The sequence below is a fragment of the Podarcis raffonei genome, chromosome 14 (genome assembly GCF_027172205.1).
Source record: "Podarcis raffonei isolate rPodRaf1 chromosome 14, rPodRaf1.pri, whole genome shotgun sequence".
Lineage (NCBI taxonomy): Eukaryota > Metazoa > Chordata > Lepidosauria > Squamata > Lacertidae > Podarcis > Podarcis raffonei.
This window is the reverse complement of record NC_070615.1, coordinates 7,993,127-8,007,096: the sequence shown is the minus strand read 5'-3', so window position 1 is coordinate 8,007,096 and position 13,970 is coordinate 7,993,127. Positions and strand designations below refer to the sequence as shown.

Below are 13,970 nucleotides of genomic sequence, written 5' to 3'. Positions count from 1 at the left end.
AAGATCTCAAGTATTGGGTGATGGGAAAGACCCAATGGCTGAGACACTGGGAAGCTGCTACCAACCAGAAAAGGCAATACTGGGCTACATAGACCAATGGTCTAAGTATAAGCCTGCTTCATGCGTTCAGGATCAATGCTAACCAAGGATAGGAATCCTCCGTCTTCCTTACCCATGGATCTGGTACTTTTGCACCTGCATCGCAGCTGATTTTCTTTCAAGCCAGAGTTTAGTTCACTGAACAGAAAGTTGGATGTGAACCTGGGAGATCTGGATTCGAACTGCCCATTTAGTCATGACTGTAAGAGGTAGCCTTAGGCAAGTCAGTCTCTTGAACTAAGTTCCCAGTCTGTATAATGGGAATAATGTCTACTGGGATTATTAAGGGAAGAAATGATATCATCAGTTTTGAATAAACCACGTGCTTAAAAGACTACATAAATTTATACTAGTGATTTCAACCAGGGTGGCATCCCCCAACGTCAATAAGAAACAGAATTTCCACTGTAGTAACCAGGCAAGGGTGGCAGGTGTGTGTGGTGCTACCTGCTAACAACATGTAGAGTTCTGCCAGCTTTGGCTGGAGATGGATGGCAGCGCTGATGAAGTGGAAGGCAGAGGCATACTGCTGCATTGTCAGATGGACGAGGCCAAGGTTGTACAGAATCTTCCAGTCAAAGGGAGCAAAGTAGTTGGCTCGTTTCAGGCAGCTGATGGCCTGCGGGGGGAAAGGGCTCCGTTCAATAAGAGAAGAGGCAAAGGCGTTATGAAATGGCTGCTTTAGGGGTAGAGGCCAAGGGTGCAATTTTCTTGATCCTTCCAAATAATAACGCCTCTCAAAAAGAACTTCATTCATTTACTTTATTATTTATTAAATTTGTATGCTGCCCTATACCCGTAGATCTCAAAGAGGTCCGAAACACAAAAATGTAAAATAAAATATACAAAGCACAGAATAGATAATACAAACAAAAATGAAGACAACCCAATAATCCCCTCTTCCACAACACATTTAAAAGGGCATTAGATGCCAATCAGCCAAAGGCCTGATTAAAGAAGAACGTTTTCACCTGGTGCCTAAAGGTGTACAATGAAGGCACCAGGCGAACGTCCCTGGGGAGAGCATTCCACAGATGGGGAGCCACTGCAGAAAGGGGCTATTTTTTGTGTTGCCACCCTCCGTACTTCTCGTGGAGACACACGAAGAAGGACCTCAGAAGATGATCTCAGGGTCTGGGTAGATTCATATGGAGAGAGACGGTCCTCAAGGTATTGGGGTCATGAGCAGTTCAAGGCTTTATGGGTCAAAACCAGCACTGATGTTGCTCTCCAGTTGCCAATGCTAGCTAAGACGGAATTAACAAAAACCTGACTGCTTTTATCTTTTCCAAACATCAGTGCAAATAAGATAAAACCCTGTCTCTGTTTGTGCCAAGGGGTAGGTGGGCATTTCTCTCCTTTATGCTGGGGTATGGAGAAGCCAAGAAATAGCCAGAGGAACACCAATGCTATTGAAAGAAATGCCTGCCTCCCCACTTCCAATTCTGCATGCTGGAGGATTGGGGAGAGGGGAAGGAGGGGGTAAAAGACAATCACAAATAGATGCAAATTCAGGAAGGTAATAGGGTAGGCAGATGACACAAAACACACCTACCGCCACATATTTCTTTTTGCCAAAGAAGCACATTCCAATGTTGTTCCAGAGCGGGGGGCTTTCAGGAACAGCACAAGCGACCACTCGGTACTTGGTGAGGGCTACGTCGAAGTCTCCATGTGTCTGCATCATGCTGCCAGCTGCCAAGATGGCCTTTTGAACAGAATAAAGCAAAAACCAAATCGTGGGGGCTAACAAACTGGCTTTTCACCACTGTCGGTGAGTAAAGAACGCAAAGGCATTATCAGAGCAATGACTGGAGACAGGTTTTGCACATCAGGAATACACCCAAAGCCACACATACCTGGAACCTTGTGGGATAGGCAGGACCAAGGACTAAGAAAGATCAGCCTTCCCCAACATGGTGCCCAGCAGATGTTTTGGACTACAACTAGGGCTGACGAGAGTTGCAGTCCAAAACATGTGAAGAGCACCAAGAAGGAAAAGGTGCTTTAGTGACTCTGACCAGCTCATCCAGCTGTTTACTTAGGTTACCATTTTGTGACATTCATATTGATTTTTTTTCTGTTTCTGCCAACAATTCAATATATTCCCATCCCCTGAGTTACCTTATAGTTGCTGGGATCATACGTGAGTGCGTTCCCAAGATACTCAAAGGCTTTCTGATGAACCTCGAGCTAAGTAAAGGAGGGAAATATCAGTAGAATATTTAAACAACTGAATCATGATACATTTTTCACTGCTTTCTACTCCACAGTCGTAGTTACTTCCTACGCCACATGCAGGTTCTTTAGGAACTGCAACAAACAACCCTCTGAGGTTCATCAAACACAGCCAGGAAGCCACTGCGCACTCTCTAAAGAGGACTGCTGTGCATCTTTGGCTGACATGCTCTAAATCTGGCTCTCCCATGAGAAAGGACTCAAAAGTCAACCAGCCCCAAATATCACACCCCAGAATTCAAAGCCCTATCGTTTCCTCCTGGAAAATCAACACTAGAAACCTAATAATCTTGGGCCATTACTGAGGCTGCTAGGAAATGAAGAAAGCATTTAGACGAGGAAATCCTGCCCAGAGACAAAATGGAGGCCCAAGTTGCATAAAACAAGAACCATTTTGGGAGTGAGCTAGGGATTTGGCAGAATTATGGTACAGAGAAAACTGTGCCTTTTTATCCAATACGCGGTCCTTTCCTATATAGAAAACTCACAAAGCTACTTTTTCCTTCTTCATATACTTGGACTAGCAGGTTATAGAAGCAGAGCCTATCTGCATTCTGCTTTGACTCAACTGCGTAAGGTAAGTTCCTTCCTGTGGGGATCTAAAGCACATATTTAGAAGAGATAGTCTGGAGCTAACTTTTTGAGAAAAGTCTCAAAGCAGCAATGGGGATGCCTCAACATGAATGCCATTAACAGCTGCTGGACCAAACTGAACAACTAACCAATTAGCAACCTCCCATACCTCCAGGTAGAGCAAGCCCAGAGTTGTAAGGAGCTCTGTGTTTTCCGGAGAGAACCTGAAACAGAAAAAGAGACCCTAGAGTTTTATGGCATCTGGTGCCCTCATTAATACATTGTTATGCAAGGGCATAAACGAGTTTCATGCAGAGATGGCCCATGACATTTCTGCACCAGAAGCAGAAGATACAAATGTTCCCCACTATGGTGATAAAAATAAACGACAGTAAATATCGTACAAGTTGATACCCTTTGATGGGGGTCCAAAATTTGCCACTTGAAGTGATCTGCTTCCTGCATAATGGGAGGACTAGCCCCAATCTTGCACGTGAAGGAGACATTTTATCAGCTTCAAATAAGGACTACCAAGTCCCCATCTGCCACTGTGTGGCTTGAGCAGAAGACTATGGCAAATGACATGCAGGGCAGAAATATTTACTTGCTGAAAGAAAGGGGCTCACAGAAAGGCTTAAATACATTTGCCTCTGGAATATTCCAGGGCTAACAAACCCATCCAGTTGCCATTGCTGCGTATTTTAATTGGCTGGGGCAGCAAATGCAAAGGAGCTTTTCCCCACTCTACCAGAGGTGTTGTTTGTATTTTGTTTTGGTTTTTCAGTTTACATACTGCACCACAGCAAAGCTCTCTGATCGATATACATTAAAAGGCCATACAGCTGTTCTTATCGTTCCTGTCGGCTTTGCAGTGCATGGCTGTTTTATGTGCTTTTATGCAATTTGTACTCTGCCCTGGGATCTACTGCGATGAAAGGCAGGTTCTAAATGCACTTATTAAATAATAAATAAATACAAACCGGGGAAGGAACAAAAGACAAATGATTCCTTTAAAAAACACACACACACACCAAAAAATGAACAAACCTAATTCTATTAGAGGCTATTTGAACAGAACCCCTTTTGTTGGAAATGGGGCTGACATATGCTCCTTGGCTCATACTGTGAGAACAGCAGCAGCGGATTCTGTTTCCCCTCATGAGTGCTATGAAAATGCTCGTGTTAGCATCAGAAATAGTTTGAAGAAGCTGATTTGCAGGCTGTCACACTGGCTTATAGCCTTGGGGTTGAAGACCTGTGTGAATTCATGTGCTTCAAAGGGACTTGAAAGGTGGGAGCCGTAATCCAAAACTGTGCCTAAGATGGCTGCCTGGGCCACGAGAGAAGACCTTCTCAACGCTTTCTAGTTCTGTACAATGAGGTTAATTCCTGGTCACAAGACATCTTTCCTAACCTCCACCCCCAACAGAACAAGAGAAGAAAGGTTCTTACTCCACTGCTTTCTTATAGACTTCAATGGCTTTGTCCGTCTGCCCCTCCAACAGGTGGATCTTCCCCAGCATCATGTATGTCAGGTCATGTCGGTTGAGCTCCAGGGCATTATTTAGCTGATCTTTTGCCTGAGCAGAGCACAGAGTGTATTACTCATTTTCAGATATTTATATGCCACTGTTCAGGTGAACTTCATGAAGTGGTTCACGCTGAAATGGTAAACCTATATAATAAAACACCAAAGATGAGCGACAAAATAAATCTTTTTGAAAGCTAGATCTCTCCTTACTGAAATTGGCAAAGAGCCAGCCAGTGCACTGGTTCATTTGCACTAGGATAGCAAGAGAGAAAAGATGTGTGTTTCTGCAGCCAGTGGGCTAAAAAATACTTGTAGTCTTTGTGGCTGCAAAAGCCTGAAAGCAGAAGGGCAGTGATTGGTGGTCATGGTGGGTGACTCAATGACCCAGAAAAATAATGAGCAAATAAGTTTTGAGCTTATGCAATTGCACTGTACGAAGTCACACCATCCATTGATCCAGCTCAACGGCAGTGGCTTTCCAGGGTTGGAGACAGGAGTTTCTACCACCCTCACCTGGAGATGCTGGAAACTGAAGCTGGGACATTCTACCACTGGGCTGCTGCCCTTCTCAGGCCGAGAAAGTCCAGCTATCTGTATCCCTTTGAACTGGAGATGTCAGGGATTGAACCTGGGAACTTTGGAATGCAAACCAACCAGGTATCTGTTCGCACCAATGGCTAGTTACTCCCTTGCCGCATATATGATGCAGCTGCACCCGTAGGAGAAAGACAGAATGATCTCCCCTTTGGACAACTGTGGATGCCTCACAATTTTAAAAACTCCCCTTGCTTGTTAATTCCTCACTCCCTTTTGCTGGTCCAACTTGAGCTCCTCTGGTGATACTTTTTCTTTCTTTCTTTCTTTCTTTCTTTCTTTCTTTCTTTCTTTCTGACGGAATATAATCTTGCATGAAGCTCTTGGGATAGGCCCTTTTTTCTAACTCTCTCCCTCCACTGCCAAAACAGGTCCTATAGTAGGCAAGCTAGGAGCAGAGTTCATCTCCTCCTTCCTTCCCCCTTGAATGCTCCAGCCAAGTGGGCAATGGGCTCAGCCTCAAAGGCGGGGCTGCATTTGCTTTGCCCCTCCCCCTCCTGTCTTCCTGGGTGCTTTCCAGAGTTAAATAGGCCTAGAAGCACTAGGAAGCCAGAATCTGCGGACTGGCAGGAATGGATGTTACCGAGGCTTTTACAGCTCATCATTCCACAAAATGCTTATCCCAGCACTGAGCCAGGAGGGCTGCTGAACTGCACAAAGGAGCAGAACTGCTCCTCCTGGGCACATTGTTAATCCCCTCCAATGAGAGGCATCGATTGCAATGGCCTCTTTTCCTCCCCTGGGCCCAGCCGGTGGGACTGGAATGAAAGGTTGCAGGTTTTCTTCTCTCTTTTTTTCCAGGCACATTAAAGGAGAGAGATGCTGACAAAGTAAAAAAGAATTATGCAGCCACGGGATATTCATTGCTAAAAAGCTAAAATGCCAGCACATTCTATTGGCTTCATTATATTTTATAGGCCCATGTGACTCGATGCAAGGAAGCAGCATGGGCGCAGCAAAGGGGAAATGTGAGCAGGAGGAAATTTCTCATACTAATGGCCCATTAACACCTCAATGCAAATGTTTGTGTGCCCCAAACTGGAGAGAATGGACCATTTTCATGGCTTGCAAGAATCAAACTGGTGCATCTTTCTAATTGGTGACAGTAAAGCAAGCTCTGACCTGTGGGCTACAGTATTCTCAGTAAAGACAGCATCGCTATCTTGGATACTTTCTGCAACTGGCTTCATCACTCAAAAACCTCCCACCGTCCCTGACCATTGTCCATGCGGACAAGGGCTGATGCAGACATCTGGAGGGCTACAGATGCTAAAGATATGGTGGGAACCAATGAAACAATACATGGAGCCCAAGCGACTTCATGTGATCGTCCGAAAGCCTCCAGGCTACAGCTCAGGAAACAGGTGGTGTGCTCCCCAAGTCTGAGGCTCCCTTTCGTGGTACTTCTTACTTTGCCAAACCTTTATTAGGCATTACAAGTATAAAGGTAAAGGTAAAGGTACCCCTGCCCGTACGGGCCAGTCTTGCCAGACTCTAGGGTTGTGCGCTCATCTCACTCTATAGGCCGGGAGCCAGCGCTGTCCGCAGACACTTCCGGGTCACGTGGCCAGCATGACAAGCTGCATCTGGCGAGCCAGCGCAGCACACGGAACGCCGTTTACCTTCCCGCTGGTAAGCGGTCCCTATTTATCTACTTGCACCCGAAGGTGCTTTCGAACTGATAGGTTGGCAGGCACTGGGACCGAACGATGGGAGCGCACCCCGCCGCGGGGATTCGAACCGCCGACCATGCGATCGGCAAGTCCTAGGCACTGAGGTTTTACCCACAGCGCCACCCGCGTCCCATTACAAGTATAGGCCATCATAAAACATCCATATATAAAATTTTAAATATGTAAAAATAAACAGTCATGTAAAATACCATATTTTTCACCCTATAGGACGCACTTTTTCCCCTCCAAAAATGAAGGGGAAATGTGTGTGTGTCCTATGGGGCAAATGCAGGCTTTCGCTGAAGCCTGGAGAGCGAGAGGGGTCGGTGCGCACTGACCCCTCTCGCTCTCCAGGCTTCAGGAAGCTATCCGCAAACCTTGGGAGCCCGCGGGAGTTCCCACCGGTCTCCCCAGGCTTGCGTATAGCAGCCTGCATCCCGAAGCCTGGGGCGCGCTGAGCAGCGCACCCCAGGCTTCGGGCAGATATCCGCAAGCCTGGGGAGACCGGCGGGAGTTCCTGCCGGGCTCCCATGACTTGCGGATAGCAGCCTGTTCTGGGGGCTGGGGTCGGGGGAAACTCGGGCTTCCCGCGCCCCAGCCCCGCACCTGGGGGGAAAATAATTTTTTTTCTTTATTCCCCCCCCCCAAAAAAAACTAGGTGCGCCCTATGGGCTGGTGCACCCTATAGGGCGAAAAATACAGTATATAATGACGAGGATTCTTCTAAATTGCTTTCGTGCCAACGACACATGGAATATGGCACTGCAGGTCATGGTCAGATATTGTCACGGGCTGACTGGATGCAGAGGAATGGTGAGAGGAACCAACTGGGAAAGCCTCAAGGGAAAAAGGCTCAGAGCCAGGGGATTGGTGGTGGGACAACAACGAGTGGTCAGAGGGAGAGGACTGGGGGGGAAAGGTGTCGGAAGCTGGAGAGGTAACAGGGCTCAAGGAGTGGGGGTAGTCTGTGGCAGAGACAGAATCAGAGACAGAGGCTGAAGCAGGAAGAGGGAGGCCAAGAGAGAGAAGTGACTGAGGCTGCTTCAAGGGGGCAAGACCTGCCAGAGATGATTTGCTGTACTCATTAGGCCTGATGCTCCTGTGCAGATTCTGTTTTTGCTTATAAAGGGTTAACTCCAACTTGCTTGGTGTGGTTTGCCGCTGGCTTGCTCCTGTCAGATATCAGGATTTTGGAGCGTTTCCAGCTAGATTCTTCTACTGTGCAACTCCATGAGAGGCAGGTATCTCTGCTCTTCCAGCTTTCCCCTCAAAACTCTGACAGCCAATACGTGGTGTGGATTTGGTTTAACATGCAGAGGATTCCGCATTTAGGGTCCCATTCAAACTGCAAGCTAATAGGCCTCACGTTTTGCAGAGACTGAGGAGGTCTGGGCTGTTTCTGTCAAACACTCACTAACTGTAGGAACCTGGGCTAGGTACTCCAGGGGCCATACACGTACATGCTGCTCAGCCACATATAATTTCCTGTCTATTAACAGCAGTTCTGCAAACTTCAATCCTACATCCAAGCCTAATGCCCTCCAGATGTTTTCAACTATAGTTCCCATCAGCCTCAAACAACATGGTCAATGGTAAGGGATGATGGACATTGTAGTGCAAAGCATCTTGTGGGCACTAGTCTGGGCAAGGCCGTTATACCCCCATAGCTTCCCCCCAACCACTCCTCTATGTGTCAGTCCTTGATACCCTACCCACCAAAAAGGCTGATTTCTGCAATTCAAACCCAAATCCTACCAGGTTGTACACAAAGTAATATTATGGTAAAGTTTCAGTTGTGCATAACTTATTTGATGATGATGATGATAATAATAATAATAATAATAATAATAATAATAATAATAATAATAATAATAATTTATTATTTATACCCCGCTCATCTGGCTGGGTTTTCCCAGCCACTCTGGGCGGCTCCCAACAGACTATTAAAAACACAATATAATAATTAATAATAATAATTTATTATTTATACCCCGCCCATCTGGCTGAGTTTCCCCAGCCACTCTGGGCGGCTCCCAATCAGTGTTAAAAACAATACAGCGTTACATATTAAAAACTTCCCTGAACAGGGCTGCCTTAAGATGTCTTCTGAATGTCAGGTAATTATTTATCTCTTTGACATCTGATGGGAGGGCGTTCCACAGGGCGGGCGCCACTACCGAGAAGGCCCTCTGTCTGGTTCCCTGTAACCTCACTTCTCGCAATGAGGGAACCGCCAGAAGGCCCTCGGCGCTGGATCTCAGTGTCCGGGCTGAACGATGGGGGTGGAGACGCTCCTTCAGGTATACAGGACCGAGGCCGTTTAGGGCTTTAAAGGTCAACACCAACACTTTGAATCGTGCTCGGAAACGTACTGGGAGCCAATGCAGATCTCTCAGAACCGGTGTTATGTGGTCCCGGCGGCCACTCCCAGTCACCAGTCTAGCTGCCGCATTCTGAATTAGTTGTAGTTTCCGGGTCACCTTCAAAGGTAGCCCCACGTAGAGCGCGTTGCAGTAGTCCAAGCGTGAGATAACTAGAGCATGCACCACTCTGGCGAGACAGTTTGCGGGCAGGTAGGGTCTCAGCCTGCGTACCAGGTGGAGCTGGTAGACAGCTGCCCTGGACACAGAGTTAACCTGCGCCTCCATGGACAGCTGTGAGTCCAAAATGACTCCCAGGCTGCGCACCTGGTCCTTCAGGGGCACAGTTACCCCATTCAAGACCAGGGAATCCCCCACACCAACCCGCTCCCTGTCCCCCAAAAACAGTACTTCTGTCTTGTCAGGATTCAACCTCAATCTGTTAGCCGCCATCCATCCTCCAACCGCCTCCAGGCACTCACACAGGACCTTCACTGCCTTCACTGGTTCTGATTTAAAGGAGAGGTAGAGCTGGGTGTCATCTGCATACTGATGAACACCCAGTCCAAACCCCCTGATGATCTCTCCCAGCGGCTTCATATAGATATTAAAAAGCATGGGGGAGAGGACAGAACCCTGAGGCACCCCACAAGTGAGAGCCCAGGGGTCTGAACACTCATCCCCCACCACCACTTTCTGGACACGGCCCAGGAGGAAGGAGCGGAACCACTGTATGACAGTGCCCCCAGCTCCCAGCCCCTCTAGACGGTCCAGAAGGATGTTATGGTCGATGGTGTCAAAGGCCGCTGAGAGATCCAGCAGAACTAGGAAACAGCTCTCACCTTTGTCCCTAGCCCGCCGGAGATCATCAACCAGCGCGACCAAGGCAGTTTCAGTCCCATGGTGAGGCCTGAATCCCGATTGGAAGGGATCCAAATGGTCCGTTTCCTCCAGGCGTGCTTGGAGTTGTTCAGCAACCACCCGCTCAATCACCTTGCCCAAGAATGGCAGATTTGAGACTGGGCGATAGTTGGCCAAATTGGCCGGGTCTAAAGATGTTTTTTTAAGAAGCGGTTTAATGACCGCCTCTTTCAGCGGGTCTGGGAAGGCTCCCTCACAGAGGGAAGCATTCACCACCCCGCAGAGCCCATCGCCCAGCCCTTCCCGGCTTGCTTTTATCAGCCAGGATGGGCAAGGATCAAGGAGACAGGTGGTCGGTTTCACTTGTCCAAGCAGCCTGTCCACATCCTCGGAGGTAACAGATTGGAATTGATCCCATGTAACAGGACCAGACAGAACTCTAGCACTCTCCCGCCCTGGCCCTGCTCCCACGGTGGAGTCTACCTCCTTCTGAATCTGAGCGATTTTATCTGCAAAAAACTTGGCAAAAGCATTGCAGGAGATCAAACATTAAAAACTTCCCTAAACAGGGTTGCCTTCAACCCTTGTTATGACCGTAGCAGCTATTTTAGGAAAAAAACAAATATTGTGGTTCTAACATGAAAATGAGAGACATACTAGGGACCTGTCAGTCATGAAAAGAATCCTTTCCAATGCTTGCAAGAACAACCCCCAAGTCCTTTTTATCAAGTTGCCTTCTCTGCAACGTATCTGCCAATTAGGACTGGAATAGACAATTATGAAATTATTGTGAGGTTTAATAAGTTAACTTTATATTTGGAAGGAGAAAAATAATCATTTCCTCAATAACAATTTCCTTAAAAACCAACTTAGGCTCAGTTTCAGCACACATGAAAATCTTAAAACAAATCCTTATTTCCTGATTAATAGCCTTTGGACTATAATGTAACTTAAATAGAAAACTATCTTTAGAAAGATTTTTTCCTCCAAAAGCATTTTATTTTAAAAATCCAATTTAAATTTAAAAAATCTGATTTAAATTTTTAAAAATCCATTTTTTTAATAAAAAAAAATCCGACCACCCTGGTATAAAAATTCAAAAATACATAACATAATAACCAACGAAACAATACCCACCCACCCCACCCCCAGTTTAAAAGACCATAGATTGTTTAATGAGCCAAAGGCTTGGGAGAAGAGGAATGTTTTCATCTGGTGCTTAAAGTTATGTAATAAAGGCACCAGGCAAGTCTCCCTGGGGAAATCATTCCACAAACAGCCACTGCAAAAAAAATGCCCATTCTCAGGCTGCCACTCTCTGGACCTTTCATGCTTGCCAGACGACTGCCCCCTTTACCTTGTTGAAATGCTTCAGGTGCATGTAGCAGACACCCAAGTTGTGGCAGATCTCCTAGATGTGAGGGGAAAGGGGACATGTGTAAATCCACATGTGATACATGAGGGGATAGAACCTCTTGTCATTATTGGTCTCAAGCTCACAAGTTGCAAAACCACAGGTTCAATATGCTCAAAAAAACAGGAATGGCACAATCTATTGAAACATCTCATTTTCTCAGATTGGTAACAAATCATTTCCCTTCAGTAGAATATTAACAGTACTAAATGCCCCAGATCTGAGCTTGACAAATCTCTTCATTTACAAATAGCCAAATTCTGGCCTCATTCACACATCACAGTAAACCATAGTTAATAGTTTACCATGAACATGCTGATCTGAGCTGCTTCGCTCATCCCCACTAGTTCATGGGAAGAACAAACCACAATCCCTACTATGGCATTATGTCTGAACTGGGAATTATGATGGGTTTTACTTCAAACAAAGCATGATTTTTTGCTTTCTGACTGACTGACTGGGTGGAACAAAACTACTATGATCTCCAATTTGGATGATGATGATGAAGAAGAAGAAGAAGAGGAGGAGGAGGAGTTTGGATTTGATATCCCGCTTTATCACTACCCGAAGGAGTCTCAAAGCGGCTAACATTCTCCTTTCCCTTCCTCCCCCACAACAAACACTCTGTGAGGTGAGTGAGGCTGAGAGACTTCAGAGAAGTGTGACCAGCCCAAGGTCACCCAGCAGCTGCATGTGGAGAAGCAGAGACGCGAACCCAGTTCACCAGATTACGAGACTACCGCTCTTAACCACTACACCACACTGGCTATAACATTAAGCCAAGGGACATGGTTTGTTGCTGTGGTGTGTTAATGGGAAGCAGCCAAGTGGCCCAGATCTGCATGTTCATTGTTCACAGTAAACCATAAACTATGGTTTATCATGATGTGTGAACTGGGCCACTGTAACTTACTTGGTCTTCCAGAATCAGAAAGAAAAGTTCAATGGATCTGAGTTGTTAGCTTCAGCCCATTATGACCAAAGATGCTACAGAAATACAATTAAACTGAAAACCCAGCAAAGATTTAGCCAGACACATCTGTTAATCTTTCTTTTAACAACTATCATTGGAATTCTGCATATAAACCTGATGGATGAGCTGATGCAAGCAGAAAATAAATACCGGGCCCAATACACATTTACATCATGTAATAAGGAAGATAAATTTAGTTATAAGGCTTGTCAGTGTGCCATTTCAACAACAGAGATGCTGTCAGGCTTCTACAGAAGTACAAGCCATCTTGAGCACAATTTGGGTACAAAGGCGTGATATGCATTTAACAAATAAATGAACACTAGATTCACCTGGGCAGAGTTCAATGTCTTTTGTGTGCCTGGCAAGGGCATTTTTTTGTTTGCTCAAGCACTTTTCAAGTGTTTAGAGCCTTGAATTTTAAGACCTCTGATTTAACATGTCTGGCACTGATATAGTCTGGCTGCTTTACCCATGTTCATTGTACTTAGGCTTTTTGCTGCTTCTAAATCTTTGTTAGCTACTCTGAGAGCTCTTGGCTGAAGAGCGGGGTAAGAAATGTGACAAATAATTGAATGGATATGCCTTGGCAGTGATCATTTTGGTGTCCGTTGTGGTAATCCAGCTTGGTACACAATGTTTTGCCTATGCTGATGCTCTGCTGTGGTGGACTCACCACCCAAGATGCGGCATTCGGTCCAAGAGCGAGTATCAAGCCATGTTTTGTTTTCCTGCTGAATATTAAAGCAGGGAGCCATCTGTGTGCACATCTGGCAGAGACACTAACCAGCGCTTCCTCTGTTTTGATCAACTATGTGGGAAGGTTGTATATTCCTTCCTGTATCATGGAATTTATGAAACAGGCTTATGTCTTCAATGCTACTAGACTCCCAATGGGACTAAGAGCTGATCCGCACAGTCATTTCCCCCTATAAAGTAGCAGCCATAGCCGTCCTTGGTCATGTGACTGCACATGATCACAATGGGGAACATATCCAACTGAGCAGTACACGCAATAGAGGCAGCAGCAATTCCTGCTGTTGCAGGAGCACCTTCTCCACTTGCCACAGGAATCATTAAGGCTGTGTCTGTGTAGACCCAGATTCATATTAACACCTCTCCTCATAAGTTGCATTCCGAGGAGAAGGCTGGTGCTGGAGCTGCTGTCCTCGCACAGAAGAAAGTGCTGCACAAAACTGACCCATAGGTCAGCCATCAATCTGCAAGTCTCAAATTCTACTCCATTCTATTTACAAGTAGCAAAGAAAACCTTGGGCATACCCAGTCCTTCTCGTTGTACTGGGCCGCATCGTTGTACACTTCAATGGCTGCTTTGTGTTTTCCCAAAAGAAACCTGCAAGAAAATGTCAGATCTTATTTTTCTTACCCTTTCCTCCCAAGGTATCACTGGACCATCAATTGTGTGTCAGTCAGAGGATCAAAGGGAGCTCTAGGGAAGCCTACTGTGCTGTAGAGTCAAACAGAAGAATCCAATACTTGTCCACTATACTGGGGATTCATAGCATGTCACAACGCCTGTTAAAAGGACTTTATTAGAAGGCTGGATATTCCCTATTTCTTGCTTTCCTAATGCATGGACAGATAATGTCATGTCACATGATATGGATCGTATCTGCCCACTTGGTGCTACCAT

At 46.0% G+C, this 13,970-nt stretch overlaps 1 protein-coding gene across 1 annotated transcript in view; it reads right to left on the bottom strand.

Moving 5' to 3' along the window:
- Positions 1-13,970, bottom strand: part of BBS4 (Bardet-Biedl syndrome 4) — a 42,274-nt gene that overhangs the window by 6,459 nt on the left and 21,845 nt on the right. The window contains exons 6-12 of the mRNA XM_053365290.1: positions 13,598-13,670; positions 11,287-11,340; positions 4,363-4,490; positions 3,080-3,134; positions 2,224-2,292; positions 1,655-1,807; positions 547-718 (exon numbers count right to left, since the gene is read on the bottom strand). Of these exons, the coding sequence (XP_053221265.1) occupies positions 547-718; positions 1,655-1,807; positions 2,224-2,292; positions 3,080-3,134; positions 4,363-4,490; positions 11,287-11,340; positions 13,598-13,670 (704 nt within the window). The remainder of the gene's footprint in view (positions 1-546; positions 719-1,654; positions 1,808-2,223; positions 2,293-3,079; positions 3,135-4,362; positions 4,491-11,286; positions 11,341-13,597; positions 13,671-13,970) is intronic.